This window comes from Gadus morhua, chromosome 11 (genome assembly GCF_902167405.1).
Source record: "Gadus morhua chromosome 11, gadMor3.0, whole genome shotgun sequence".
NCBI classification, from domain to species: domain Eukaryota; kingdom Metazoa; phylum Chordata; class Actinopteri; order Gadiformes; family Gadidae; genus Gadus; species Gadus morhua.
In genome coordinates, this window is record NC_044058.1 from 3666898 (window position 1) to 3668949 (window position 2052).

Here is a 2052-nt window from a genome sequence, read left to right on the forward strand (position 1 = left end):
TTGGTTTGGCAGTGTGTAGGCTTTACGCGTTTCCCTCAGTGAATTAATATCTTATCATTGAACAAGGTATGGTACATGTTACAAGGTGACGAACATTTAAACTTGTGTGAGAACTCTCACACGCTCACTGGTGTCACACGCAATTTAATTTGCCCCAATGATACATTTGTGTCTCAGTTTGTGAATGTGTGTGCGTGTGTGCTTGTGTGTTTCCTTTGTGCATGTTTTCTTGTGTGTGTCTCTAAGTGTGTGCGTGTGTGCGTGCATGATGCATGCCACTAGTTTGTATGGTGGTCGTATTTATCAGACCTTTTGTTAAAGGGATGCTTGTCAACACACAATTAGCATTCAGATATAAAATATATCAGAAAGATAAAAAGTCATGGTCATTAATTCCTGATGGAAGGAAGGAGAGAGAGAGAGAAGAGAGAGAGAGAGAGAGAGAGAGAGAGAGAGTGAGAGAGAGAGAGAGAGAGAGAAGAGAGAGGAGAGAGAGAGAGAGAGAGAGAGAGAGAGAGAGAGAGGAGAGAGAGAGAGAGGAGAGAGAGAGAGAGAGAGAGAGAGAGAAAGAGAGGAAATTGATCCAGAGGTTTTCTGCAGTAGTTAGTGGTTCCATAAAGGAGTTCTGAGTCTGTTTTAATTATTCTTAATGATCTCCTCCTCGTTGTATCCTTCATCATCCTCGCCTCTCCGTCACCTATGCCATTAGTCCTGTCCGATGCTCTCTCTTAATTACTTTCCCCTTTCTCTTTTGCTTTTTAATTTTTCTTAAGCACCTCTACGTTCTTCTAGGAGCCACACATTAGTATGCTGCATGTGTGTATGTGTGTCATCCATTCCAAAGCAAGTCCCAACTAGATTGCAACCATCTTCTCCTCGTCCATCCTCCAGTGCCACCTCAACCCCTCCCCAGTCTCTCCCCCAGCTCCCCCCTGCCCGCCTCTCTCTCTCTCTCTCTCTCCCCTTCTCTCTCTCCTAGGCTCCTCTGTGGGAGAGGACTAGCACTAGTGTGACCCCTTTCTCCCCGTCCATGAGTTCACTCTCTGTTTTCTTCTTCACCTTTGATCTCGGCCCGTGATGCAGTGCCTCCCGGCCCCTGTCTTCAGCAGCTGGGTGAGCAGGCCAGGGTGGCCGGGCTGCTCTCCCCTAGGCTGCCCTCCGAGCTTGGGGACTGGCTGACCTTCCGGGGGGACTCCAGCGCCAGGACCGGGACCTGGGCCACGGTGAGTCCCGCTGCTGCCGCCGTTGCCGGAACCGCCATCTGAGCCTGGGACACCACCGTCACGGGCACCGCCGCCGGCCCCGTGAAGGGAACCACGGCCCCGGCTGCAGGACCTCCACCCCCGCCTCCACCCCCGCCGCCCCCTCTCCAGTCACGGGCGTCCCTCTCCCGGAGCAGGTGCACCAGAGCGGCGTGCTGGGCGCTGAGGGTGGCCGACAGGTGGGCGGGCAGGGCAGTGAACCCCGCGGTGAGCTGCTCCACCCGGTGCTCCAGGGACAGCATCTGGCGCTCCAGGTCCTCACTGCGGTCGTTGAGCTCCGACATCAGCTCGTACATCACGCTCTGCATCTGGGGGGGAGATTAGCATGCTTCTATTGAGGCGCTTTTAGTCAAAGTGATACGTTTTGCTTGAGGTGCCCGGTATTAATGTGCAGCGGGGTTTGGGGAGGGGGGGTATCTGGCTCAGGGATGGCTGCAGGCAGACTACAGACATTGGGTTCGAACCAGAACCTTGGACTGGTCAAACATCCAAACCCATGACTATCTTATATTTTGGATGGCTACGATTAGACGGTTGTCATCGATGTGTCCAGTGAATACCTTTGACACTGTAGCTGAGATTAAGGACTAAAATGTACTTGACTTGCTTGAAATATGAAATAAACATTACACATATTTTAGAAAAGGTTAGGTTTCTTGACATAATAAAAACCGTTTGTACATATTACATATTATTTCATGTCCCGTCCAGCCAGCATCCATTTTCCTCCGAGATATCCCTAGAAGGAGGGATCCTTTGAATGTCTCCCGTCTGCTGAGGGCTAAGGGCT

General features: G+C 51.5%; 1 protein-coding gene across 1 annotated transcript in view; it reads right to left on the minus strand.

The window, feature by feature from the left end:
- Positions 1-509: 509 nt before the first annotated feature.
- Positions 510-2052, minus strand: part of kcnn3 (potassium intermediate/small conductance calcium-activated channel, subfamily N, member 3) — a 49848-nt gene continuing 48305 nt past the window's right edge. The window contains exon 10 of the mRNA XM_030371378.1: positions 510-1570. Coding sequence (XP_030227238.1) covers positions 1103-1570 — 468 coding nt within the window. The 3' untranslated portion in view covers positions 510-1102. The remainder of the gene's footprint in view (positions 1571-2052) is intronic.